At 38.3% G+C, this 26,746-nt stretch overlaps 1 protein-coding gene across 1 annotated transcript; it reads left to right on the forward strand.

Annotated features, from left to right (window-relative positions):
* SAAL1 (serum amyloid A like 1) lies at positions 1–26,746 on the forward strand. Its single transcript, XM_019456467.2, has 12 exons — positions 1–179; positions 1,755–1,868; positions 8,946–9,029; positions 12,585–12,664; positions 14,742–14,801; positions 14,935–15,050; positions 15,912–16,092; positions 18,717–18,799; positions 18,889–19,077; positions 21,907–22,100; positions 24,272–24,364; positions 25,066–26,746. Exons 1-12 carry the CDS (start codon positions 48–50, stop codon positions 25,156–25,158), a joined length of 1,419 nt encoding a protein of 472 aa, XP_019312012.2. The 5' UTR covers positions 1–47; the 3' UTR covers positions 25,159–26,746.

The following is a 26,746-nucleotide window of genomic DNA, read 5'->3' on the forward strand; positions in this document are numbered from 1 at the left end:
TCCGGCGGCTTCCGGCGCGGCTCCTCAGAACGAGTGGCGGTGAAGTCATGGATCGCAACCCTTCGCCGCCGCTGCCCAGTCGGGATGAGGAGGAGGAGGAGGGTGCTGGGGGAGACTGCATAGGGAGCACGGTCTACAGCAAGCACTGGCTCTTCGGTGTCCTCAGTGGACTCATTCAGGTGTGGAACGTCTCGCCTCGCGTGGGCTCCCTCCCTTTGCCCCAGCCCTTCGTCCACGCCTCTGGCAGCCCCCTCGGGCCCAGGGAGCCGCCATCCCCCTCCCCCACCCCGACGACCCTTCTCGGGGCCTCGCGCTTAGAGTCCTGGCCGCCTCTGCGGACCCTAAAACTTCGGGAGCCTTTCCCAGTACCTCTCAACACAACGGGAGATAAGTGACAGGGAGACTAGAATGCCTACGGTTAAAATATTTTACTTTTACAAATTCTCCGAAAATGTCTGATCACGTACATACATTGCTCGTGTTTTTGCTCTCCATTCCCAGTGTCGTTTCTGAAGCCTAGGGCCCAATTTATTTCGTGGACGTTTGTTGTAGAAGAGTAAATGGTGATTTGGAAGTCCTTCAGCTCTGATACCAATAGCGTGGCTTCGGCACCTGTTTTGGGCAAGTCACCTAACCGTTCAGAGCCTCGGTTTCTTTCTCAATTTCTATAAAGTGGGATGAAAATACCTTTGTTATTGTATATAGCGTTATTGTGTAGGATAAATAAGATTATCGTGGGCACAGAATGCTCACCATAGTGTTTGGCTTGTAGAAGCTCTCAGTACATGTGAACTTTCTTCTCCCACGTTTCACTGACTTCTTTACTTCCAGTCTCTGTCCTCACCAGTGCATCTTCTGTGTAGATGCCAGAATAATCGTCCTTAAACAAACCAACCAAAGAAAAAAAAAAAACCAAAATGTTTTTGGGAACTCCTTTTAGTTTCCTTTGCCTGCAGGAGAAGAATGCATATTTCTTAGCTTGCAATACAGCTTTGCAACCTTCCCAGACACATCTGCCCATAACACACTCAACTACTCACCATTCCCCAAACATTGCCAGGCCGTTTCTGAACTCTTGCACTTTCTTAGGTATGTTCTTTTCCCCCCTCTTCACAAACAAACTCCTGTTCTCCCTCAGAGGTTTAGCTTAAAGATTACCTCCTAGGAGAAGTTTGCCCAAACTCTCCAGGCATAGGTCATTGGTCCATTGTTTTGCTTTCACAACTCTGCCCACAATTCACTTGACTCCCATAGTCTTTTGCTGTGATTATTAGTTTACATGTGTTTTCCTCTCTAGGGCCTAAACTGCTTGAAAGCAAGGGCTTAAATTTATTCATTTGTGTATTTCTACCCCAGTGCCTCGTAACAGTATTTACTCCACGAATGTTAGATGAACGTTGGTCTACCCAAGGTAGTAATTTTTAAAAATTTTTAAAAGCGCAAGTGGGGGAGGGGCAGAGAGAGAGGGAGACACAGAATCTGAAACAGGCTCCAGGCTCTGAGCCGTCAGCACAGATCCCAATGCGAGGCTCGAACCCATGAACCGTGAGATCGTGACCTGAGCCAAAGTCAGACGCTTAGCCGACTGAGCCACCCAGGTGCCCCAGGTAGTGATTTTTTTTAAACAAGGTTTCTGCAAGAGAAGATACTTTGAGGACAGTGCCTTTGTGACTTGTGAGTGATTATAGGATAATATTACTTGATGAGTACTACGGGCAGCTTTTATCCATGTCATTTCTTCCTTTGTGTTGAAGATGGTTAGCCCTGAAAACACCAAATCCAGCTCAGACGAGGAGGAGCAACAGATGGAGCTCGATGAAGAAATGGAGAATGAAATTTGCAGAGTCTGGGATATGTCCATGGATGAGGTATGGGGTTGGAAATGAAACCGAAAAGACTGTTGGGGAAGGAGATGGTGAATGGATTTTTTTTTTTTTTTAAGTTTCAGTCCTTAAGTCTCTGGGGAAACACTTTAGTGTCTGTAGTCATATGGTACAGGGAATGAGCTGTAAATGCTAAACTTTTGTCTTGGGAGGGTAGAGGGTCTGAGCTGTCACTAGATTGGGGCTAAATATATAGTTCTCATGAATGCAGGAATGCTTGTAGTGCAGGAAAGTTCTGATACTTATCTATGTAAAGAGAATGCTGACCTTGTGTAGGAGACCACTGATGTACCATAATTAAATTAGAAGGGGACAAGAGGGAACCATGTGTGTATAAATTGCAAAATAACATTTTAACATTTGCATTGTACTCTGTAGCTCAGTGGCATTTTCATATGTATTATTCCATTTGTTTTTCACAATAACCCTGTGATACAGGTAGTACCCTTATCTTACAGGTAAGAAAAGAGGTGAGGGTTGCCTGGGTGACTCAGTTGGTTTAGCGTCTGACTCTTCATTTTGGCTCAGGTCATGATCTTGCAGTTTGTGGGATCCATCCCTAAGCTGGGCTCTGTGCTGACAGCGCAGAGCCTACTTGGGATTCTTTGTCTCCCTCTCTCTCTGCCCATGTACACACGCTCTAAAAATAAACAAACACTAAAAAAAAAAAGAGGCGAAAAGAGATTGACATACATAATCTCTCACTTAATTATTTGGACTTTTCCACTAGCTTCCTGATTAAAATCCTTGTTCTGGTCTTTTTACTTCCCTCTGTCCTCCACATTGCCATGAAAGCTCTCTTTTTCCTAAACACAGATTTAATTGTGTTCTGTCTTAAAAATTGTCCATGGCTGTTTGTTATCTTCAGCTGTTTTTTTGATACATTCTTATTGAGGTATAATTGACACCAAAAAAAGTGTGTATTCTTGAGGTGTAATTGATGTACAGAAATTGTTCATATTTAAAGTGCATAATTTGAAAAATTTTGATGTGTATACATGCATGAAGCCATCACTGTAATTAAGAAAGAGACATATCTAGGGGCGCCTGGGTGGCTCACTTGGTTGAGCATCCAACCGCGGTTCAGGTCATGATCTCACAGTCCGTGAGTTCGAGCCCCGCGTCGGGCTCTGTGCTGACAGCTCGGAGCCTGAAGCGTGCTTCAGATTCTGTGTCTCCCTCTCTCTGACCATCCGCCGTTCATGCTGTGTCTGTCTCTGTCTCAAAAATAAATAAACATTAAAAAAATTTTTTTTAAATAAAAAAAAAAAGAGAGAACATACTCTCACCCCCAAAAGTTTCTTTGTCTCTTTGTAATCCCTTCTTCTTGCCCTTCCCAGCCTCCACCCTCTCTGGGCAACCACTGATAGTCATTCTCACTTCAGAGCAATTTGCATTTTCTAGTGGTACATAAATGGGACCCCTTTTGTTGGAGGGGTCTGGCTCTTTCACTCAGCATCATTGTTTTAAGATTCATGCATTTTGTGTCTTTCAGTAGTTTATTTTTTTATTGCTGAGTGTTATTTCATTTTATGTAATATCATGATTTATTCATTTATTTCTCGGTTGATGGATATTTGAGTTGTTTGTAGTTTATTATAGTTAAAGCTGAATTTTTGTGTATAAGTATGTTATGGACATGTGTTTTCCTTCCTCTCGGCTAAATATCTAGAGTAATATGAGTCGTATGGTAGGTGTATGTTTAACTTTTTAAGAAAGTCTGAATTGTGTTTTTTACAGAGTGTGTAAAAAAATGTGTATTTTACAAAGTGGTTTTTATATTTTACATTATCATAAGCAGTGTATGAGATACAGTTTCACATTCTCCTCTTCCTCACCAACACTTGATGTCAGTCTTTTGATTTTAGCCATTCTAGTAAGTGTGTAGTGATTCTCATTGTGATTGTGATTTGGATTTCGCTAATTACTAATAATGTTGACAATATTTTCATGTGTTTATCTGCAGTCTGTGTATCTTTTGGTGCCTGTTTGACTCTTTTGCCCACTCTTTGTGTTGTTTTCTTAGTTGTTTTTATTTTTTTCTAAAAGTTTTATAACTTTAGGTTTTACTGGTAGGTCTGTGATCCATTTTGAGTTAATTTTTGCATGTGATGCAAAGTATGGATTGAAGTTTACTTTCTTTGCATATGGATGACCAGTTGTTCGAGCTCATTTTTTTTTTTTTTAATTTTTTTTTTTTCAACGTTTTTTATTTATTTTTGGGACAGAGAGAGAGCATGAACGGGGGAGGGGCAGAGAGAGAGGGAGACACAGAATCGGAAACAGGCTCCAGGCTCCGAGCCATCAGCCCAGAGCCTGACGCGGGGCTCGAACTCACGGACCGCAAGATCGTGACCTGGCTGAAGTCGGACGCTTAACCGACTGCGCCACCCAGGCGCCCCGTCGAGCTCATTTTTTAAAAAGACCGTCCTTTCCCCACTGAATTGCCTTTGTACCTTTGTCAAAAATCAGTTATCTGTATGTACATGTGAGCCTATTTTTGGATGCACTCTTCTGTTTCATTGATCTATTTGTCTGTCTTAATTCTGTTTTGATTGTTTTGATTTTTGTTGATTTATAATCAATCTTGAAATCAGGTAGTGTTAATCTTCCAACTTTGTTCTTTCTCAGAGTTGTTGTGGTTGTCCTGGGTCCTTTGTATTTCCATACTAATTTTACTATTTAAAAAAAATTTTTTTTTTATGCTCTGGTTTCTCTTCAAATTGCATAAATCTTTCGCCTTTTACTAAAAAAATTTTTTTAAATGTTTATTTATTTTGAGAGAGAAAGAGAAAGGGAGAGCGCCTGAGTGCACACGCAAGTGTGAGGGAGAGGCAGAGAGAGAGAGAGAGAGAGAGAGAGAGAGAGAGAGAGAATCTAAAGCAGGCTCCAGGCTCTAAGCTGTCAGCACAGAACCTGACGTGGGGCTTGAACTCAAGAACCATGAGATCATGACCTGAGCCGAATTTGGAGGAGGACTGAGCCATCTAGGCGCCCACCATACTAATTTTAGAATCAGTTTGTCAGTTTCTACAAAATGCCTGCTAGGATTTTGGCTGAGATTGTGTTGAATTTATAGATCATTTGGGGGAAGGATTGATAAATTGAACAGGTATATCTTTCCATTTATTTAGGTTCTCTCTAATTTCAGCAAAGTTTTATAGTTTTTCGTGTATAGGTATGTCACATCTTTTCTCAAATTTATTCCTAAGTATTTCATATTTTTGGATACTATTGTAAATGGTATTTTTAAAAATTTCAATATCTGTTCATTGCTGGTATATAGAAATATGGTTGATTTTGTGTGTCATATCCTGCAGCTGGTTTTCATTTATGAAGAGAAGTTTTACTACTTTTTCAATTTGAATTGCTTTTATTTCTTTTTCTTACATTTACTCTGGCCAGAAGCTCCAGTATGAAGTTGACTAGAAGTGGTAAGGGGGGCATCTTCTTGTTCCTAATATGGTGGCAGAACACCTGGTCTTCCACCACTAAGTATGATGTAGTTACAGATTAAGAAAGTCCCCTTCTTTCCCTAGTATGCCTAGAGTCTTTATCAGGAATGGATTATGTATTGTGTTACACTTTTGATGAGTCAGTTGAGATGATCACGTAGTTTTTCTTTTTAGTTTGTTAATATGGTGTACTGAGTTGATTGATTTTCAAGGTGCTAAAATCTTGCTTAGAACGTTTATCTATCTTCATGAGAGATACTCGTTTTCTTGTCATTGTCTGGTTTTGGTACCAAGGTAATGCTGTCCTCATGGAGTGGGAACTTTTCCCTCTTCGTTTTCCAGAAAGAGTTTGTGCAGAATTAAAAGTATTTCTTCCTTAAATATTTGGTGGAATTCACCAGTGAAGTCATCTCAGCTTGGAGTTTTTGTTTTTTGTTGTTTGTTTACTTTCAGTTTTGTATATTTACTACTTTTAAAAAAATAAGTTTTTTTTTTTTTAAACAACAGTTTCATTAAGATATAACTCACTACCATAAAATTCACCATTTAGTGGTTTTTAGTATATTGTAGGAAAGATTTTAAATTCAATTCCTTTAAATAGGTATAAGGCTATTCAGGTTACTTTGGTAGTTTATGTTCTTCAGGGAATTTATCCATTTTATCTAAGTTGTCAAGTTTATTGGTGTAAAGTTGTTCAAAGTATTATGTTATTGTCATTTAATTATCTGTAGCATCTGTAGTGATGGCACCTCTCTTCATTCCTGATCTTAGTAATTTGTGTCTTCTGTCTTTTTCCCCTCATCATTCTGGCTGGAAGTTTAATTTATTGATTTCCCTAAAGGCTTTGTTTTGTTGATTTTCTCTGTTGCTTTCCTGTCTTCTATTTCATTGATTACTAATTTGCCCTTTTTTATTTTCCTCTATTTACTCTGGTTTAATTTGTTGTTCTTTTTTAATTTCTCAAGGTGGAAGCTGAGGTCATTTGATTTGAGACCATTCTTCTTTTTTAATATAGGTGTATAACACTATAAATTTTCCTCTAACTATTGCTTTGGCAGTATCCCACAGATTCTGATATGTTGGGGTTTCCTCTTCATTTAGTTTAGTTCTAACTTTCCTTTAATTCTTCTTCAGCTGCTGAGTTATTTAGCAGTACATTGTCTAGATTTCAAATATTTGGGGGTTTTCAGTTATTTATCTGTTACTGGAGTCAGTGAACACTCTGCGTCTTTTTAAAAATATATTTAGACTTGTTTTATAGCTCAAAATGTGATCTATCTTGGTAAATGTTCCATGTTCACTTAAAACGAATGTGTATTTTGCTGTTGCAGGGTAGAGTGTACTATAAATGTCAGTTGGATCAAGTTGGTTGAGAGTATTGGTCAAGTCTTTTTTTCTACTTGCTCTACAATTATTGAGAAGCTATGATTTTAAAAAAATATTTTTTTAAGAGCTAGAACCCATTTTTTAAAATAAAATCTTAATGCAAAATCCTCAAATACATAATAGGTAAAACAGAGCTGCTCTTTGGAAAAGATTGTTGGTGGAAGGGAGGGTCATGTTCTTGGCCTCCTTTTCACCTTCTTAGGATAGCTCTTGAAGCACTGCTAGAGAACTGAGCTGTCCACCAATAACTGGTATAAAGTCCTTCCAGTGTCACAGCCTTATCCCCTACCATTAGTGTTTGAGCAGGACCAGAGACTTGCAGATGCTTTCTGTGTTTTCATGTGTTCATGCTCTGTTCATGCCACTGTCTGCCTGGAATGGCCTCCAGCCAGCAAAATCTTTCTCATCTTATATGACCCAGCCTAAATGTCACCTCTCTGTGACACCTCCACAGACACTCCAAACAGAATTCGTCTCTTCTGGGCTCTCATGAAACCTGTTCACTCTGTTGTATAACACTTACCTTGTTATTTGGCCTTTGTGTCCTCTGATAGATTAAGTTCCTTTTCTTAAAAGCTTAATGTCACCTCTTTAGAGGTACTTTTCTCTGATACATCTGAAGTAGTCCTCTCCCATGTTGGCTTCTAGCACATACTATCTTGTTAATCTTATTTGTAGCACTTAGAAATTATGTAGTTCAGTTGTTTATGTGTTTATTGTTTATTTATCTTTCTAGAATAAAAACTCCATGAGACTGGGAACTTATCTAGCTTGTTCACTGTTGTGTCCCCCAGAGCCTCAAATAGTGCCTGTTACTTGTGTTTTTCAGTAAATACTTGGTGAAGAGTGAATGAATGAATAGCTGGGAGGTAGCATTGGTGTGCTGGTTAAGAGTATGGCAGTCACACTCATCTGGATTCTGTTCTTCTGGATCTGTTCTACTGATTGTTTAACCTTGGGCAGGTTGCTTAACCTTATAAAACCTGTTTATTAGTGGAATGGGGCCAATAATAACGACTACTTCATAGGGTTTTGAGAATTAAATGAGATAGTGTGCAAACCACTTCACTGTACTTGGTATTTACAAGTTGCTCAATAAATGTAAATTGCCATTATTATTATTATTATTGCTGTTGATATTGTTAGGTCACCTAACTCTTTGCTACCCTAGGAATTATTAACTGTCATTAAATAAATCAGTCCCTGCATGCCCTAAGAGTTGGCCACGTGACAAACAGCACTTTAAACACTTAGAGTGGGGAGCATCTGTTGCTGTGACTTTCAGTTTGGAGTGTGTCTTTGAAAATACTGTTTTCTCTGACTGTGCTCTCTTAATAATTATAGGATGTCGCTTCCAGTCAACAGTCATGCAGGTTACCTTGGTTTCAGCTGCTATGAAGGATTACTGCCTCTCTCTTTGAGGTGCCTCCAAGCCCTTTGAAGAGCTTTTTCACCATAGCCTGGGTTTTAAGTTAAGCTATCGCAAATATACACTTCAAGTTTGGTGAAAATCTAAGGCAATAGACCACCAGAAACTTAATTTTATTTAAATATTGTGCAACACAGACATCCACAGCAAGCTGATTCAGTCTTGGAACATGCAAGATTGGGTCACATGTCCACTCCAGGTTCATTCACCGGTATGGTGTGTCCCTCTAGGCAGTGTGGCCTGGGCAGACTCTAGGAAGGAGGTATGAAGGTGTAGTAGTTACGTCGTGATCAGAATTATTTTCTGTTGAGAATTTTGAAAACACAAATTCTCATTTGGAGCATGACCCAGTAGGAGTTTTTACCTGTTTCCCCCATTGTGTTTTAAGCTCTTAGAAGACACTAGTTAATGAGTTTTACTCTTTTTCCTTACCTCACCATCTATCAAGATACCTGGCAACCAGCAAATGTGTTTGAATGAGTTAATGAACATTGCTGGTAGATAGAAAGATCATTAAGGTAAATACATTTAGGGCAGAAAAAGAAGACAATCCCCTAGACTATCACAGTTTAGATTTGTTTATGGATTTTTTCCATTGCCTTGGGACCAGATAGCACAAAGACTCTTGAACGTTACTTTTGCATAATGATACGGTTCCTAACCTATGGCTTTTTTCCTTGAGCCTCAAAGGAGTTACACATAGAATTATTGTTTTTTTTATGTTTGTCTGTACTATGGGATTTAAAAAGGACTATTCAGCATCCAAAGTAATACGCATTTTTTAATTTTCAGGATGTGGCTTTATTTCTCCAAGAATTTAATGCCCCTGACATATTTATGGGAGTATTGGCCAAATCCAGATGTCCTCGATTAAGAGTAAGTATGTACATTTTGAAAGCTTCCTCTTTGGAGCAGTAACCGTAGAAGTGCTAGAAAGATAGAAAGATAGTCTTTAGGGACGCCTGGGTGGTTTAGTCAGTTAAGTGTCCAACTTCAGCTCAGGTCATGATTTCACGGTTCGTGGGTTCGAGCCCCGCGTGGGGCTCTGCTGTGCTGACAGCTCAGAGCCTGGAACCTGCTTTGGATTCTGTGTCTCCCTCTCTGTCTGCCCCTCCTGTGCATGTGCTCTCTCTCTCTCTCTCAAAAATAAATAAACATTAAAAAAAAATCAGTAAATCAGGAATCAGGTTTAAGAACCAAAAAATTAACTTTGTAAAAAAAAAAAAAAAAAAAGATAGTCTTTAATTTTCTTACTGGCCACAAATCAGTCTACAGATTTTTATTGAACATTGCCTGGCACTAGGTAATATGCTGTTTGAAATTATTAGAGTCAAATCTTTAGATTTCGGTTGGATCAGGGAGATCAGTACTTTCATTTAACAGCTATGGAAATCAGGCATAACCGAAGTTATGTTGCTAATATGTGGCAGAACAGGGAACATTGCCTGGACCTCCCATTTCTGTTGATTGCTCTTTTTTATAAATAAAATCCTCCATTCTTAAAAACCTTCATTCTGAACTTAGCCTGACACTGAGGACTTTTCCATAATCTGAATCTAATTCATCTTTCCAGCATAAAATCTACCCTACAGATGGTCCTTCTAATTTAGCAAGGCCTGTCTACTCCTTGTCTCAGCTTACTGTGGTCATCACCATCTCCATGCCTCCCTTTATACACCGTCCATCCCCTCTCAGTATTCACATCTGTTATCCCAGGGGTTCTTTTCATCTAAGCCTTCCTAAATAAGTAAGCTCTCAGTGGCCATTGCTGCTGGTCAACTCCTCAAAAGAATTATCTGTGCTTCTCCTTTCGTCTTTTATGTTGTGTTCTTGTGTCATTTAGGTTGCCATATGCTATGCATATCATGGGTGATTAGGAAGTATTAAGTAATTATGCTTATGAATAACTGCTGTTCACTGGGTATTTGGTTTTACTACTCTATGAGATAGGAACTTATCTTCACTTTATAAATAAAAGAACTAAGTCTCTGGTTAATTTTTCCAGGGCCATACAGCTGGGAAAGCTGGGGTGTGAGCCTAGGCCGCTTGACTTCAGTATAACCACTCTATTTCTTTGCCTCTCTTTTTTTGAAAGTATGGCGAAGTCTGTAGTATATTTTTACAAATTGAATGCTGAATTCAGATTTTATTTAGGGCAGTGTTTACCTGAATTGGGGCCTAATGAACTGATGAACTGTCTTTTTCTTGGGTCATTAATATAATGACCCAAGAAATTAATTAACAAAGATTTGACAGTTACATGATTTTCTCCTGGATCATTCTAATTTAAATACATTGACTCATGATTAGTACTTAAAGAAAATAAGCTAATGTCAGTAATGGCACCTTTCGGGAATTAGTCATATCATTATATATGTCTGTGAGTCACACCCTACCTACTGCAGTGGTCCTCTGACTTGGCCATATGTTAGAATCATCTAGAACACAGGCTCTCAAAGTTTGGCATGTTCCAGAACCACTGATTACTGGGCCCACCTCCAGAGTTTCGGATCCATCAAGTTTGTGGTAGAATCGAGGGTTTCTAGTAAGTTCCCAGATGATACTATTGCTCTGGACCAGGGCCCACATTTGAGAAGCTTTGCCCTTGGGACCTTTTAAAAAATCCCGAGTTAGGCCCTACCCAGATCAGTTAAAACAGAATCTCCAAGTGTGAGACTCCACACAGCTTTTAAATTTCCCTCAAGCTGATTCCAGTTAGCAGCCAAAACTGAGAAACTTGGTCTTTGATTGGAAGTTCAGTTATTCTCTCTTTAGTTTGTAAGGGAAATTTATGTTTCTTTGCTGACCCTATTCTCTTTTAATCTTTTCCCAACATGTGACAGCCGTCGTTTTATTGAAACTTTCCCTTCCTGGAGCATTGGTGCCACCTCATTCTTCTAGTCTCTGACCTTTTCAGTCACTTCTCTGTCACTTTTACTGACTTTTCTTTCTTCCTACAGAGTGTGGACTTCTTCTAAGGTGTAGACCCAGAACCCTCATCCTCTTTGAATTCATTTCCTTAGTGAGCTTATCCACACTTTACAATCTTTAAGTTGTGAATCTGTGCCTGTGGGATCAAAGCTGTGACATTCCTTCTGACTTCTGGTGCCACATCTTCAACTTTCTTCAGGCGTTCTCTGCTCGCATGCTGCATTTTCCTGTCCAGAGTCCCGCATGTTGTAACTCAGTGATTAACACACTTACCCGGTCATAAAATTTACGTGTTGTGTTTTGCAAACAGTAGCCTCCTAGACCCTACCCTGGAGATTCTGATTCTGTAGCTCTGAGATGGGACTCAGAAATCTGTATTTTTAACACGCTGCCTGCCCAAATGATTCTTATGTTCCAGTAAGTTTGGAAACACTATCCTAACTAAACTCATTGTGTCTTTTCCAACACTTCTTTTCCAGTTTTCCTGTCAGGGGGATCAGTATCTCCCACTGGGGAAATGAGAAACTTGAAACCTAAGATTCATGTTCAACTGCCTTCTCCCTTTGTCTCCCATCAGATTATTTTGCTTTCCACCTTGAGTCTTCTCAGCTTCATCCCTTTCCATGCCTTCCAGCATCACCCTCATGTTGCATCTTGATTACTGAGATGCAGTATGGCATAGTTGATAAACGCTCAGCCTCTGGAACTCTGCTGTTGCCTCGTTGGGGATCCTGACAAGTTGCTTAATTTCTCTGTGGTTTAGTTCCCTTGTCTGAAAAATAGGGATAATAGTACCTGTCTCATAAATTATTATATGAAATTGTATATGGAAAGTGCTTGGAGTAGTACCTGGGCATAGTAAATGCTAAGTAAACATTGGCAGTTATTACTGAGATTATTAACTTCCTTTAATATATTTTCACTATCATGCATTATGCATTTTGCTGCCAAAATAATCTTCCTAAAATAACATTACAGAATGCTGCTCCCCTCCTTGAAGGTCTTTATGGATCCAGATAGCTTCCTAGATTAAATCTAACCTCTTCCAACATGGCATTCAGGTCCCTTAATCCTGATCCTTTTTACCTGCTGTATTTATTTATCTCGTGCTATTCTTCAATTTTGTGCAACAGCCAGGCTGCTCCCTTGGTATTCAGTGTATGAGCCATGTGCATTACTCCCTCCCTGCCTTTGCTGATCTTTTCCAACCCTTGTCTGAATGTCTTTCTTCTTCTTTGCATGTCTGAATCCTACTAATCATTGAACACTCAGTTCATCCATAAGATTTCTTCTTCCATAACTTGTGGCTGCCTTTGATCTTTCTTTTTCTTGTCAAATACTGTAAACTTGTCAAGATTAGGGTGCAGGCAGTATATATATTTCTATATGCTACCTCTTCTCCCCCCAAACTTGTCTCAGTGAAAGTTTTTTTCAAGTTATTATTTTTGTATGTGTCTTTCATCTTAGAGCCATTGTGACCTGTGACGTTTAATTTGGCAGGAAATCTGTGTGGGAATTTTAGGTAATATGGCCTGTTTCCAAGAGATATGTGTGTCCATCAGCAGTGATAAAAATCTTGGGTAAGTTTTATTATATAAGAACTATGTTTTTACAAAATAAATTAATATTTCATATCTCTTAAGAAATCCTAATACATAGGAGATATAGGAAAATTGTATGAAATGTAGTGCTTCCTTTCTCCTGATGAATAGTATCTAGGAACTTCATATATTGATGGTAGCTAGGGGCTTCCACAGTGTTTGTTGGCTGATTGAGGATTTAGGCCTGTTTATTGGTAGTAAAAGGATCTAAACAATCAGCAGAGGGTAAGCCTGACCGGATAAGACCCAGCAGGGCAAAGCTTGGTGATGGGGCACCTGACCAGAGTCTCAAACAAGTTAGGCTTAGGGAATCCAAGGGCCCAGAGAGCCGGTCTGGAAAAACTAAATTTACTGACCAGGGTGACCCTGAGAACTCTTAAGATTGGGGAACGGGATTTACCAGTAGACTAGAGAATACAGCGCAGCCTCTGTGATTCAAAGGCTTTCTTACTTTTGCTTGGAGGCTAGTTCTCTTTCCTGTGCAGGAAAGTTTTAGGCAGAGGGTTTTTTAGTGGTGGAAACCCTAGTGGTTACTTTAAGAGGTCTGAGAATACTCTAGAATTATATACTAAATGTTGTGAGTGTATATATTTTCTAGGCAGAGGGTTCATGGCTGTTAAATCAGAATTTTAAAGAAATTCATAATAGATAAGTGTTCTGGATGGTTATTGTCAGCTAGGGCTGTGAGGCTTTATCACAGGATTTAAGTACCTGGGTCTCTAAAATAGAGCTGACTACCTCTTCTAGGTGTGGAATGACTTTAAGATCCTTGTTTAAGGGGCTCCTGGGTGGCTCAGTTGGTTAAGCATCTGACCTCGGCTCAGGTCACAATCTCATAATTCGTGAGTTCGAACCCTGCATTGGGCTATGTGCTGACAGCTCAGAGCCTGGATCCTGCTTTAGATTCTGTGTCTCCCTCTCTCAGCCCCTCCCCCGCTTGCGCGCGTTCTCTCTCTCTCTCTCTCTCTCTCTCTCTCTCTCTCTCAAAAATAAGTAAACATTAAAAAAAAAAAAAAGATCCTAGGTTAAGGTATTTATTCCTCCCTCAGTAATTTAACAATCATTCATGGAGTGAATGACCTAGGATTATATTTGGTCTCTAGTGGTTCCTATCAAAAATCTGAGGACACGTAGGGCACCTTGGTGGCTCAGGCTCAGGTCATGATCTCGTGGTCCATGAATTCAAGCCCTGCATTGGACTCTGCTGACGGCTCAGAGCCTGGAGTTTTCTTCGGATCCTGTGTCTCCCTCTCTCTCTGCCCCTCCCCCACTCACACTCTGTCTCTCTCTCAAAAAAAAAAACTAAGAATGAGTCATGTTAAAAATAATATGAAACAATTTACTTTGGTGATAGGATATAAATTTGTTCAGCCACTTTAGAACAGTTGGGCATTATTTAGTCAAGTTGGAAGATAAGCAACGCAGATGTTGTGACCAAGCAATCCCACTCGTGTATATGGTAGGATAAACCGTGCACATGTACATCAGAGGAGAAGTGTTACAGGAGCATTGCTTGAAGTGGCTCTAAGTGGAATTAATCCATATATCCATCAGTAGTAGGCTAGAAACATAAATTGTTTTATATTCATATGATGGAATGTTCTGCAGCAGTGAATCAAAGAACGATCGCTGTAGGAAAACATGGGTAGATCTTAAAGACATGGTGTTGAACAAAAGAACTAGACTCAAAAGAATATATATAGTATAATTTTTTTCACAAAAAACTTAAAGCCAAAATATATGGAATAATAAAACTATAGAGTAAAGCAAAGAAATAATTGCTGAAAAAGTCCAGAAAGTAGTCATTTCTAAGTGAGAAAGAGAATTGGGATTTGGAAGGGACACACAGGAGCCATGGAGATGAGACACTGTTCTGTTTTCTGTAAACATAAGTGTTTGCTTTGTAATTATTCATTAAGTATAAATTTGTATTTGTAGGCCTTTTTTTATATGTACTACACAATGAAAATGTTGAAAAAAATTAAATGAAAACCCTACCTTGATATTTGAAATGAGAGAAATGATGCATATTGGGTTAACTTTTTTGTTTTTATAGACAGGTGTTACTGCACTGTTTGTATGATTCAGACCCTCCTACTCTGCTGGAAACAAGCCGGTATGCTTTCTTCTTTCTATGTATTCTATATGCTCATTCATACAGGAATCTTGGACAATAGAGTTAATTCTTCATTCTTGAATTTCCTTTAATGTTTTTCAAAATAGATACTAAGTTCACATTTATTTTGTAGGTTGTTGCTTACTTGTCTTTCCCAGACAGAAGTGGCCAGTGTCTGGGTTGAAAGAATCCGGGAATATCCAGCTATTTATGATAGTATTTGTTTCATTATGTCAAGTTCAACAAATGGTAAGTCACCATGTAATCTTGGAAAAATTTTTGGTTCTATTTAATTGTTAGGAAGCCATGTAACTATTTCTGGAGGTTGCTTAAAAAAATACATCTAGTGTCAGGTGAAAAAGTATTTCGATTCAAGATACAAAATTTCTTCTTAAGCTGCCAGGATACTGATCAGTCCCCCATTTAAAAATGAAGGAAGAGGTCACCTGGGTGGCTCCATCATTAAGCTGAGCTGACTTTGGCTCAGGTCATGATCTCACAGTTTGTGAGTTCGAGCCCCACATCAGGTGAGCTTGAGCCCCACATCAGGTGAGCTTGAGCCCCACTTAGGATGAGCTCAAGCCCCGCTTTGGGTGAACCCTGCTTCTCTCTCTCTCTCTCTCTCTCTCTCTCTCTCTCTGTCTCTCTGTGGCCCTTGTGTGATTCTCTGTCTCTTGCTCACTTGAGCCTTCTCTGTCTCACTCAAAAAAACAAAAAAAGGAAGACAAATTTAAACAAAGGAGGTGAATAAATCTCCCTTAATAAGTAATACTTTGGTAAGATTTGGTTTTCTTGGAATAGCTTTAGGATTGTTGGTTAATCTTACTGCTTTTTAATTTTTTTTTTTTTATGTTTATTTGCTTTTGAGAGAAAAAGAGAGACAGAGTGTGAGCAGGGGAGGTGCAGAGAGACAGAGACACAGAATTTGAAGCAGGCTCCAGGCTCTGAACTGTCAGCACAGATCCCATTGAGGGTTTCAAACCCACGAGCTACGAGATCATGACCTGAGCCGAAGTCGGACACTTGACCAACTGAGCCACCCAGGCACCCCTAACCTTACTGCTTTTAAAATTTTGCTTCTCATTTCAATAACTATTTTATCGTCTGCAGTTGACTTGCTGGTGAAAATAGGGGAAGTTGTGGACAAACTTTTTGATTTGGACGAGAAGCTAATGTTGGAATGGATTAGAAATGGGGCTGTTCAGCCTCTGGACCAACCCCAGGAAGATGCTGAAGAGCAGCCAGTGTTTAAAATTGTGCCCTGTGTACTTGAAGCTGCCAAACAAGTACGGTAAGCGAGCTTTTTGCGCAAAATGTTTTGGGAAAATCCAATTGCTGGAAATATCCATAGATGTAAGTTTTAGTTTCTTTTTGACAGGATGAATAGCACCCCATCAGTTTTTGTCAGGTTGGATTCACTACTAATATTTGTGGTAACCCTGTGTTTGCTCTTTTTAAGAATCATAATGGTTGCAAAGTACCTATTCTAATATTAGTTAGCTATAGGCTATTTTCCAGCATTAATTATGGTTATGGTCTTAAAATCTTCTGTAATTTTGTGTAATTTAAGTCATATAGGAAAGATTTTCTGGTGTTTTATTTTCCATTAAACATTTAACAACTTTTTCAGTTAACGTCAGACGGCATTTGTTTTCTTGCTTCTTACGTTTATATGTCAGTCTTAGATATGTGACTGAATTTTGGGCTCTGATGTCTTGCCAGGAGTGATTACTAGGTGTTGTAGGTCATTGAAACTGTTTCTTGCTAGTCACTAGAAAATTAACTTGTGAATTGATCTGCTTAATGTTCAGTCGTATAACGTTGGTGGTTAATAACCCACCTAAAGTCTTTTATGTCCTTTATCCAGGTGGATTAAACTTAACATCTTTTCTCCAAACCTGCTTCCTCACTATTCTCAATGTCAAATATCAAAGTAGAGTTTTTATTTAATTTTTTCAACACTTTCATTGTGAAGTATGGTGTATATACAAGAAAGCCTATAAAAACAAATTTATACTTAATGAATAATTACGAAGCAAACACTTACGTTTACAGAAAACAGGGCCTCATCTCCGTGGCCCCTGTGTGTCCCTTCCAAATCCCAATTCTCTTTCTCACTTAGAAATGACTACTTTCTGGACTTTGTCAGCAATTATTTCTTTGCTTTACTCTATAGTTTTATTATTCCATATATTTTGGCTCTGAGTTTCTTGTGAAAAAAACTATACTGTATGTATTCTTTTGAGTCTTAGTTCTTTTGTTCAACACCATGTCTTTATGATCTACCCGTGTTTTCTTACAGTCATAGTTCAGGCCACTGTCTCTCAGCTAGACACCTATGGCATTCTCTCACCTGAGTTCCCTACCTCAAGGCTGCTCCTTCCAAGCCTAGACTCTAGAACCATCTTTCCAATACACATACTCATCATCTCACTCGTGAGATGTCTTCAAACTCTTCCATTGTCTTCCTTAGGATGAGGTCCAAATTTTTTTTTTTTATATAGAGAGCATGCAAATGCTTGAGCAAGTTGGGGAGGAGTGGGGGGGGGGGGCAGGGAGAGGGGTAGAGAGAGAGAAAATCGTAAGCAGGGTCCACATTTAGCATGGAGCCTGATGAGGGGCTTGATCGACACACCTGGGATCATAACCTGAGCTGAAATCAAGAGTCAGATGTTCAACTGACTGAGCCACCCAGGTGCTCCAAGGTCCAGGTTTTTAACAAGCATGGCTTACAAGGCTCTGCAGTGCCTCCCCATCCTTATTACTTGTTCTGTGTGTTTCAACCATGTGAAGTTTCTTTCCTCAAGGGAACCAACCTCTCTTGGCCTTCAAGCCTTTGCGTACCATGTCTCTTTTACCTCAAACATTCCTCCTTCATGTCTGTGCTTAAATATCATTTCTCTCTCTCTTTTTTTTAATGTTTATTTTTTATTTTTGAGAGAGAGACAGAGCATGAGCGGGGGGAAGGGCAGAGAGAGAGGGATACACAGAATCGGAAGCAGGCTCCAGGCTCTGAGCTGTCAGCACAGAGCCTGACGCGGAGCTCGAACTCCCGAACTGTGAGATCATGACCTGAGTCGAAGTCAGATGCTCAACCAACTGAGCCACCCAGGCGCCCCATAAATATCATTTCTCTTAAGATGCCTTTCTCAACTCTCTAAACTTAGTTAATACTGCTTGCCATGTGGTTCTCTGGTACCTTAGACTTACTTTAGTGTTACAGTCCTATCATTTTATCATGATTGCTCCTTTAATTATCTTCTTTTCTTTAGACTGTAAACTTTGTGAAGATACAATGTTTTACACGTCTCTGTTTTCCCATCTGCTAACATAGTGCCTGAAAGTAGTAGGTACTTAAATATGAGCCTTTTTTTTTATTGTTCACTATATTTTCACTTAATCATTTGAAGAACTAAGATTGTGAGCTTCCAGGAATCCAAACTGTTGATCACAAAAATTATACTTACGTGCTTTTAGTATTCTCAGCTAAGGGAGCTAGGGGAGTCCTCTGAAGTTTGGAGGACATTGTTACTGTTGATGCTTGCTTGCTGCAGTGGGCCTATCGTTCATTCTATAAAAGTTTCAGTCATTTTTCATCCTGATTATTTAAGTAAACCGGAATGATAAAGTATCACCTCAAAGGTTTCTGCATTGTTGCTTTTGTGGGACAGGGCCAAAAGGAATTTTTACTTCTCATTCTCGAGTGTTGATTATATTCCATAGTATCTCTTTGTTTTTTGACTGTTTTTGCCATTAACATGTAAGTTCTGGTGAGCACCAAGACTTCGCCCTTTTCTTGTTTTATCCTTAGCACCTGGGCAATGACTAGTACAGAGTGATAAGTATTTGTTGAATGAATGAATGATTGCAGTCCCACAGAGTTGTTGATTCAGTGTTTTTGTTTTTTGAATTTAGTTCTGAAAATCTAGAGGGGCTCGATGTTTACATGCATGTCTTACAGCTGCTTACCACAGTGGATGATGGAATTCAAGCTATTGGTAAGGTGTTTTATAGGGAAGCACAGGAATTACTCATTGAATTGTTTTGTTTTTATATAACTACTTTTTTTTTTATCATTTCTATTAAGTACAGTGTTCTGCTACTGGAAAAGACACTTGGAATTTACTTTTTGACCTGGTCTGCCATGAATTTTGCCAATCTGATGACCCACCCATCATACTTCAAGAACAGAAAACTGTGCTAGCCTCTGTTTATTCAGTGTTGTCTGCCATCTTTGCTTCACAGGCTGAACAGGAGTATCTAAAGATAGAAGAAGGTAAGTAGCATTTTTGTTCACTAGAGTAAATTCTAGTCTGTTAGATTTTAGAGCCCCGGCTTGGGATTATTGTTCATTTGGTTTGTTTGTTTGTGTTAGTACTTTTATTCCCCTGATTATAAAAATATGACATGTTCACTACAAAAAAATTTGCAAAATTTATAAAAGGAAGCATAGTGCTTATAATCCCACCATCCAGAGATAATTACTATATACTCACATGCATATATATTTTTAAGTCCTGCTTTTTAGGCAACTTTTTAAATTTAGAAGTATAATATGAATATTTTCCTATGTAAACGAATGGTTTTTCACAGAGTGATTTTTTTTTTTTTATGACTACAATTAAATTCATGATCCATTTAGAATCTAATCACTTGTTACATGTGAGGTATGGCTTCAGCTTTTTTCCAGATTGCTATTCTGTTATCTCAGCATCATTTAGTGAATAATCTGGTTTATCCACACTGATTTGAAATTTTGTCATTTACTGTGTTCTGAGTTTCCCTATATGTTTTATTCCCTTCTATTGCTCTATTCATGTATCAGTAGCTATAGTTTTTAAATTATTAAAACTTTACGTTTTAATGCCGAGTAGGGCTAGTCTCCTTTCATCCTTATTTTTCAGAATGTTTTTGACTATTATTCTTGTTTAACACTGAATTTGACAAGTTACAAAAACAAATCTTTTTTTTTAATTTTTAATTTTTATTTATTTTTTTAATGCTTTTTATTTATTTTTGAGAGAGAGAATGCTCTCTCTCTAAGCCTAAGCCACCCAGGCACCCCTAGTTTTATTTTTTATATTCATTAAAAAAATTTTTTTTTTCAAAGTTTATTCATTTTTGAGAGAGAGAGAGAGAAAGAGTGTGAGCAGTGGAGGGGCAGAGAGAGAGACACACACAGAATCTGAAGGCTCTAGGCTGTGAGTTGTCAGCACAGAGTCCAATGCGGGGCTTGAACTCATGAACTGTAAGATCATGACCTGAGCCAAAGTCAGATGCTTAACTGACCGAGCCACCCAGGTGCCCCTGTATTCAGTTTTTACTGTAGGCTAATTTAAATGATTATTCAGTTTTTGAAGAAATCATAATCTTTTTGAAATTTAACTTAAAGAAACATACTAAAAGAACATACTAAAAGAACATACTAAAAGAAACATCCTAAAGCTTTGTTTAGGATTTTAATGATAAAGTTGAAAATTCAAATTCTTTTTCTCTATGGCCTCCAAAGGCACTGCATGATAGGACTGTTGCCCAACTGTTGAAATTTGTTTTGTGCCCTCCTTCCCCCTTGCTCACTTGGCTTGAGCCATAATGGCCTTTTAGTTCCTCAGACCGTTTCCTCTTTGGGGCTTTTGCACTTACTGTTTCCTCTACCTGATATGTTTTCCTGGGCTCTTTACCTTGATGCTTCTCTATTAGTTCTCCCCTCAAAGAGCCTCCTCTGCTGGCTGCTTTATTATATTCTCTTTTAATTTTCTTCCTAGAACTCACCCAAAGTTGAAATGATCTGTTTTATTCATTAGTTTATTTGAGAGCCTCTTGAAGGCTATGGCCTGAAAGATCTTGTTTGCCACCATATCTGTAGCACCTGAAATAAAATATCTAGTAACTAGTAAGTTGTACTTAACTTACAGTACTCATAGTACTTACTTACAGTACAGTACTGTCAGTACTTTTTTTTTCTTTTACTTATTTCTTTTTATTTTTTGGTAAAATTTTTTATTTTTTAAAATTTACATCCAAATTAGCATATAGTGAAACAATGATTTCAGGAGTAGATTCCTTAATGCCCCTTACCCGTTTAGCTCATCCCCCTCCCACAACCCCTCCAGCATCCCTCACTTTGTTCTCCATGTTTATGAATCTCTTCTGTTTTGTCCCCCTCCCTGTTTTTATATTATTTTTGTTTCCCTTTCCTTATGTTCACCTGTTTTGTCTCTTAAAGTCCTCATATGAGTGAAGTCATATGACTTTTGTCTTTCTCTGACTGACTAATTTCACTTAGCATAATACTCTCCAGTTCCATCCACGTAGCTGCAAACAGCAAGATTTCATTCTTTTTTTTATTGCCGAGTAATACTCCATTGTGTATATATACCACATCTTCTTTATCCATTCATCCATCAATGGACATTTGGACTCTTTCCATACTTTGGCTATTGTTGACAGTGCTGCTATAAACATTGGGGTGCATGTGTCTCTTCTAAACAGCACACCTGTATCCCGTGGATAAATGCCTAGTAGTGCAATTGCTGGGTCGCAGGGTAGTTCTATTTTTAGTTTTTTGAGAAACCTCCATACTGTTTTCCAGAGTGGTTGCACCAGCTTACATTCCCACCAGCAGTGCAAAAGAGATCCTCTTTCTCTGCATCCTCGCCAACATCTGTTGTTGCCTGAGTTGTTAATGTTAGCCATTCTGACAGGTGTCAGGTGGTATCTCATTGTGGTTTTGATTTGTATTTCCCTGATGATGAATGATGTTGAGCATTTTTTCATGTGTCGGTTGGCCATCTGGATGTCTTCTTTGCAGAAGTGTCTATCATGTCTTTAGCCCATTTCTTTACTCGATTATTTGCTATTTGGGTGTTGAGTTTGATAAGTTCTTTATAGATTTTGGATACTAACCCTTTATCTGATATGTCATTTGCAAATATCTTCTCCCATTCCGTGGGTTGCCTTTTAGTTTTGCTGATTGTTTCCTTCACTGTGCAGAAGCTTTTTATTTTGATGAGTACTCTCAGTACTTTTGAATGAATGAATGAATCAACACAAGGAGGAGAGACCAGATTTAACTGGCTAATTCCATGCCTCTTTTGTACACTAGATCTTCCTCTAATTGACAGCTTGATTCGTGTCTTACAAAACATGGAACATTGTCAGAAGAAGCCAGAAAACTCAGTAGACTCTAACACAGAAGAAACGAAAAAGTCTGATTTAACCCAAGATGATTTCCACTTGAAAATCTTAAAGGATATTTCATGTGAATTTCTTTCTAATATTTTTCAGGTTTTAACAAAGGTAGGAAAGAAATACTGATGGTTTCATCAGCAAAAGAAAGTGTGGGTTGCTTAATGCTTCAAACCTTATTATTACTGTAGTATTTTTTTAATATAAAAGTATAATTATGTTATATAAGTTTGGGAAAATAGAGAAAAAACTTATCAGTGTAAGTTTATAATTATAACCCAGGAACTGATGTAGTTTGGTATATTTATATATGTGTTTTTCACATGCTTTTAACCAGTATGTAGACTTTTTATAGACTGCTGTTTACACCAAACATTATATTATGAGCTCTTTTCCAATTTTAGTATATATGCTGCTGAAGCAAGCACTGTGAGCCCTTTTCCAGACTCTAAATTTACTGACAGACATTTTACCAAAAGCCAGTTTATTTAATGCCCAGTTTGCCAAAAAGCCAGTTTTCAAAATTTACTGCAAACTTGTTTTAAGGAGTATTCTTCCTGAATATGCTCAGGATTGTTAGCATATTATTCCTTTGGGCATACTTTCTTTCCATGTATCTTAGAAAAAATATAAATATAACCATTTAGAATATATTCATATTCGTTGAATTTTTTTAAGAAGAATATTTCTTAAAAGAAGTTTCTGTTATTCTGGTAATTTTTTTTTTTGGAGGGGGGTGTGCGGGGTGTCAACTATCCTGCTTCCTTTTCCAGATTTGGGTTATTAGTTTGGCATAGATTTTCAGAAGTCAGATTACTGGGCTTAGCATTTTTAAAGTGAAGATGACTGAGGCTTAATGACTACATACTACCAAATGCTTTCATATGAAAATGCTGGGTTTACATGATTATTACTATTGGGTATTACAATTTTTATATTAAAGTTCAGTGGGTGAGAAATTATGCCTTATTTTGACTTGCATTTTTTTTTTTTTAGTGAAGGTGAACATCTTTCCATGTATTTGTGTATTATTTGTGTTTCCTACTTTATAGATTTATCTGTTTTGATTATTTACATAAACTCCTTGGGCAATAATATGTCTTTTGCATATTCATTGCAAGTATTTTTCCCATTGTTTACTGTCACTTTTATGTGATTTTTTTAATTTTTTTTTTTTTAACGTTTTTATTTATTTTTGAGACAGAGACAGAGCATGAATGGGGGAGGGGCAGAGAGAGAGGGAGACACAGAATCGGAAGCAGGCTCCAGGCTCTGAGCCATCAGCCCAGAGCCCGACGCGGGGCTCGAACTCACAGACTGTGAGATCGTGACCTGAGCCGAAGTCGGACACTTAACCGACTGAGCCACCCAGGCGCCCCAATGTGATTTTGTTTTTAGAGGGATTTTTTTTTAAGTGGCAGGAATGTAGAAGGAAGGTGGACTGAGAATAAACCAGGATATGTCATGAAAATTCTTATGTGTTGTACTTCATGGAATATGGATTTAATCTTGAGGAAACTGAGGAGCTACTGGAGAGTTCGGTTTTAAGGATCAAGTGATATGATCTGTTTTTTAGAAAGATTACCCCAAAAGCAAGAGAGAGGATTAGAACTGGAGACCTACAGACCAACAGGCTCTTATGGGTGGTAACCTTTAAGAGTAATCTGAAAAATATTGAGAGCCTAAACAGTGAAAGTGTGGATGAAGAAGGAAGGATGGGATGAGAGAGATTTGGTAGAGTAGAATTAAACTCTTAGGAGGATGGGTCAGCAATAAAGAAGGAGGAAAAATCTTGGCTGTATCCCAGGTTACTGCTTTGTGCAGCAGGGTGGGTGGGTGGTGGTCTTCCCTAAAATAGGATTACAGTGAAATAGTGTTTGGGTTTACATAAGGGGGGGATGATGCTGGGTTCAGTTTGGGACATCTGAAATGCCCATAGGATCAGTACGGAATTATATATACTGATTTATATTTATTAATCAGATAAAGCTTTAGAAATTTTCCTCTTCTGGGGCTTTGGGTGGCTTAGTCAGTTTAAGCCTCCAACTTCGGTTCAGGTCACGCTCTCATAGTTCGTGAGTTCAAGCTCTACATCGTGACAGCTCAGAGCCTGGAGTTCTGTGTGTGTCTCTCTCTCTCTCTCTCTCTCTCTCTCTCTCTCTCTGTCTCTCTCTCTCTCTCTGCCCTACCTGCCCCCCCACCCACATCTCTCAAAAAGAAACATTAAAAAAAAATTTAAAGAGGTTTTTCTTTTTTGCCAAATCTTTTTTTGTTTGTTTTAGGAGACTGTGGCTCAGGGAGTAAAGGAGGGCCGGTTAAGCAAACAGAAGTGTTCCTGTGCGTTTAAAAACCTTCTTCCTTTTTATAGTCCTGTGGTGAGTATGAATAAGTGTATAGGTGGCTGAGTTTTAGAGGATTACTAAATGTTTCTATGTAAGTGCTTGATCCCTGAGACCATTGTCAAAAAAGATCGTGCCTGCAATTCACATGACTTAGTGCCCTTGTCAGATAAATGACTGCTGGGTAATTCACGGGACTAGCCTGAATAGCTATTCTAATTTTAAGAGAATGGAGTCAGCCCTGAATTTATTGGACCCCTCACTGTTATGAAGTAAGCATATATATTAAAGATAAGATTCTTAGGTGAGAATGGTCAGTAGGTTTTTATCATTCTTCAAATTATATCACATTTGCTACCATTAGAGGCAATTTCAAAATAGGAATTTTTTTAGGAAAATGTAGTATGGAATGTGGGAGGGAGAGGCCATGTCAGCAAGGAAGAGGATAAAACTCCAGTAGTGGACCCTAAAGGGGAAGCATTGGGAGTATAAACATTCAAGAATTTCAAGAATAAAACAAAGTGGTATGAGCTCGTCCCTTCTTTGATGTTTCAGAGAACTGAGAATGACTGTAATAGTCTTTATTGTCATCTGGGGATTTGTCAACATTTGTTTTCCTTTGGACTGTTTAGAAACCACGGGTAGAACATTTTTATTATTTTTATAGTCACCAATCAGTATCGTAAACCACCTTTTCTTCTACTTCCATTTATTTGGTTCTTTTGTTTGACTCACAGATACAAGACTTTCTCAAAATTCTACATGAAGTTGATAAAACTCTTGCTGATGACCTGGAGGAAAGCTTCCCAAGTTTGAAAGTTCAGACTTAATAACTGAATTAAGTTTCCTTTGCCCAATAAATGAACTTTATTTTCTTCACTGACAGTTGATATTGACATATAGGAGATGTTAGGTAAAGCCTGTTGGACCCTTATTGTCTGGTGCTATACTCATGCTCTTCTCCCTGCTCCAGTCTTATCTCACTTTCATTTGGCATTGGAATCAGGAGTTTCCTCTGCCATCAAATCCCCGCCTCCCTTTTATGTATGGTTTTGTGTTTATTTGCCCTCTTCAGGTAAAGAAAACAAAAATACAAGCTTATCACTGAGGTTCTTTTTAGATTGAGGAGTTGGTGAAGATTTTCTTCATACCTCTTAATTTGATTTTTATGTGAGAAATTTGTATTTGTATCCACTAAAGTACATTCAGCTGCACTATAGAAAACCCTATTGTAACAACTTAATCTGATAGCTTTTATGTTTCTAATGCAATAAGAAATCCAGAGGTGGGCAGTCTAGACCTGATTTATTTGACTCAGGGATCCTGATTCTTTTTCCTCTCCACGTGGTCTGCTGTGTAGGCCTTTGTGTTTGTATTCATTGTCTTGTGGTTAAGGGGGTTATAAGACTAAAGGACAGCCCTCCATGGCCAGAACTGTGTTGCAAGGCCATTCTGCATGTATTTGAAATCAAGTACATACTTTTTTTTCCTAAGATCTGTACAAGAGAGAAAGGCAAGAAGAGAAGGGAGATGTGAAAGGCTTTTTGATAGTCTGTGGTGTTTGCTACAGTATGAAAACACATCTTAGCCATTCTGTGACTCTTAATTGTGTCACTTACATGCCAGATTGTCAGTAACAATTCAAAGGCAGTTTTTAATTTAGCTTTGTTACAGTTCAGTTTTTCTTCAAAGTTGTAAGTATGAAGATAAAAATGTAACATTTTGATGAAAGTACATTAGCAAAATTCTCTATTTTCAGCATAATTCCAGTGGTTGAATTTCAGAAAATGATTTGCTTGAGTGAATTCACATTTTTAAAATTAAGATAGAGGGAGCTTAAGAACTTCTGATTGGATACAGACTGCTATACATGATTTCCCTCACATACTTTTATCATTCTTTATAGTGCTCCTGAATTAAATATATTCAGAGAATCAGCCAGGTACACTTAGGGAAGCATTCAGTTTGCATTATTTTAGTTACTGAAAATAGAATTTTTAATAAGTTTTCAGAAAATATCAGGAATAACAAAGCCAGCTTTTTACCAATCTTCAGGTTTTTTTCTGGGTTATTTACGCTAATGTGACTATTAATCTAGTGTTATTTGTGGGATGAAGTGAGGTTAGGATCCTCTTACTCTGCCATCTTCCCAGCCTCCTCTGCAAAGCCAGCTCTTTAAACCTCTCTTCTGGTATAGCCCGTTCCCAATTTATTGCAGAATCTTCTTGGCTCTAAAGCATTGGCCTTGTCTCACATTTTGTATTTTTTCCTTAAGTGACTTTTACTGATAAAACACAGGATGTAGCGTTATTGAGAAGAGTTACACCCTTTCCAGTTTGGTGCTCGTTTTATTATTGAAAGTGTCCCTGTTGGAACGAATTGAACTATAAAATTAAAATCTTACTATTGAAACTGTAA

This window comes from Panthera pardus, unplaced genomic scaffold, assembly GCF_024362965.1.
Source record: "Panthera pardus isolate Hobbes unplaced genomic scaffold, ASM2436296v1 HiC_scaffold_12, whole genome shotgun sequence".
NCBI classification, from domain to species: Eukaryota; Metazoa; Chordata; class Mammalia; order Carnivora; family Felidae; genus Panthera; species Panthera pardus.

Coding starts and splice junctions, on each gene's coding strand:
- SAAL1 (XM_019456467.2), top strand. CDS start 48: ATGGATCGCAACCCTTCGCCGCCGCTGCCCAGTCGGGATGAGGAGGAG. Junction 180..1,754: donor TCCTCAGTGGACTCATTCAG/GTGTGGAACGTC, acceptor TTTGTGTTGAAG/ATGGTTAGCCCTGAAAACAC. Junction 19,078..21,906: donor GTATCTAAAGATAGAAGAAG/GTAAGTAGCATT, acceptor TTTGTACACTAG/ATCTTCCTCTAATTGACAGC.